Raw genomic sequence first — 757 nt, 5'->3', positions numbered from 1 at the left:
TGAGGTTTCGCCATGTTGGCCAGGCTGTTCTCAAACTCCTGGCCTCAAGTGTTTCTCCTGCCTCAGCCTCCCAAAGTGCTGGGATTACAGGCATGAGCTACCACCCCGGGTATAAGGAACCTCTTATACCAGTCTCTTCCCCTATGATTGGGGGGCTCCATGCCTCTAGCTGGAATGATGATGTCCAGACCTGGGAGGAACCCAGGGCTATCCACCTCTAAAATCAGAGGGCAGGAAGCAAGATACAGGTACAGGGCTACCCTGGAGGGTGCTGAGGTCACCTTCCCTCCAGCTAGAGCTGCCTTTGGCCTGGGACCGCCCCTCCCCAGAGGCTGCTGCCCGCCTCCCAGCCCATCTTGGATGGGGCAGAGGTTACTGTCTCCATCACCTCACTCAGCTTCTCCTGCAGCTCCTTTACTTGCTGCTCCAACTGCAGTGCACTCTTGTTCTCGTTGTTCTGGACAGAGAGAAGCAATCAGTGGCCATCCACTGCAGCTGGAGAACCCTGAACTTGGTGTCTGTCTCCCATGTCACTGGGAAAGGTGGAGGCAGGTTAGAAAAATCATCCCCTCTCCCCTACAGCCATCAGAGCAGGGCCTGATGAGCTCTGGCTCACAGGTGCCTTTCGAAGTACCATGTCATGTGAGGGTTACACTGCCCCATTTTACAGGTGGGGAAACAAAGGCCTGGAGGGCTGGGGATGAGGGCAGCCTCCCCAGGTGGGGCAACCCACCAGATCTTTGAAGCCGCACTGTGG

At 56.7% G+C, this 757-nt stretch overlaps 1 protein-coding gene across 1 annotated transcript in view; it reads right to left on the bottom strand.

The window, feature by feature from the left end:
- LOC105541612 (putative golgin subfamily A member 6C) overlaps positions 1-757 on the bottom strand; it is a gene marked incomplete at its 3' end in the record, with an annotated part of 10,362 nt that overhangs the window by 2,409 nt on the left and 7,196 nt on the right. The window contains exon 5 of the mRNA XM_011982720.1: positions 389-457. Within this exon, the coding sequence (XP_011838110.1) occupies positions 389-457 (69 nt within the window). The remainder of the gene's footprint in view (positions 1-388; positions 458-757) is intronic.

The sequence above is a fragment of the Mandrillus leucophaeus genome, unplaced genomic scaffold (genome assembly GCF_000951045.1).
Source record: "Mandrillus leucophaeus isolate KB7577 unplaced genomic scaffold, Mleu.le_1.0 Scaffold241, whole genome shotgun sequence".
NCBI lineage: Eukaryota > Metazoa > Chordata > Mammalia > Primates > Cercopithecidae > Mandrillus > Mandrillus leucophaeus.
Note: the sequence above shows the minus strand (reverse complement) of the source record. Positions and strands in the feature narration are given on the sequence as shown.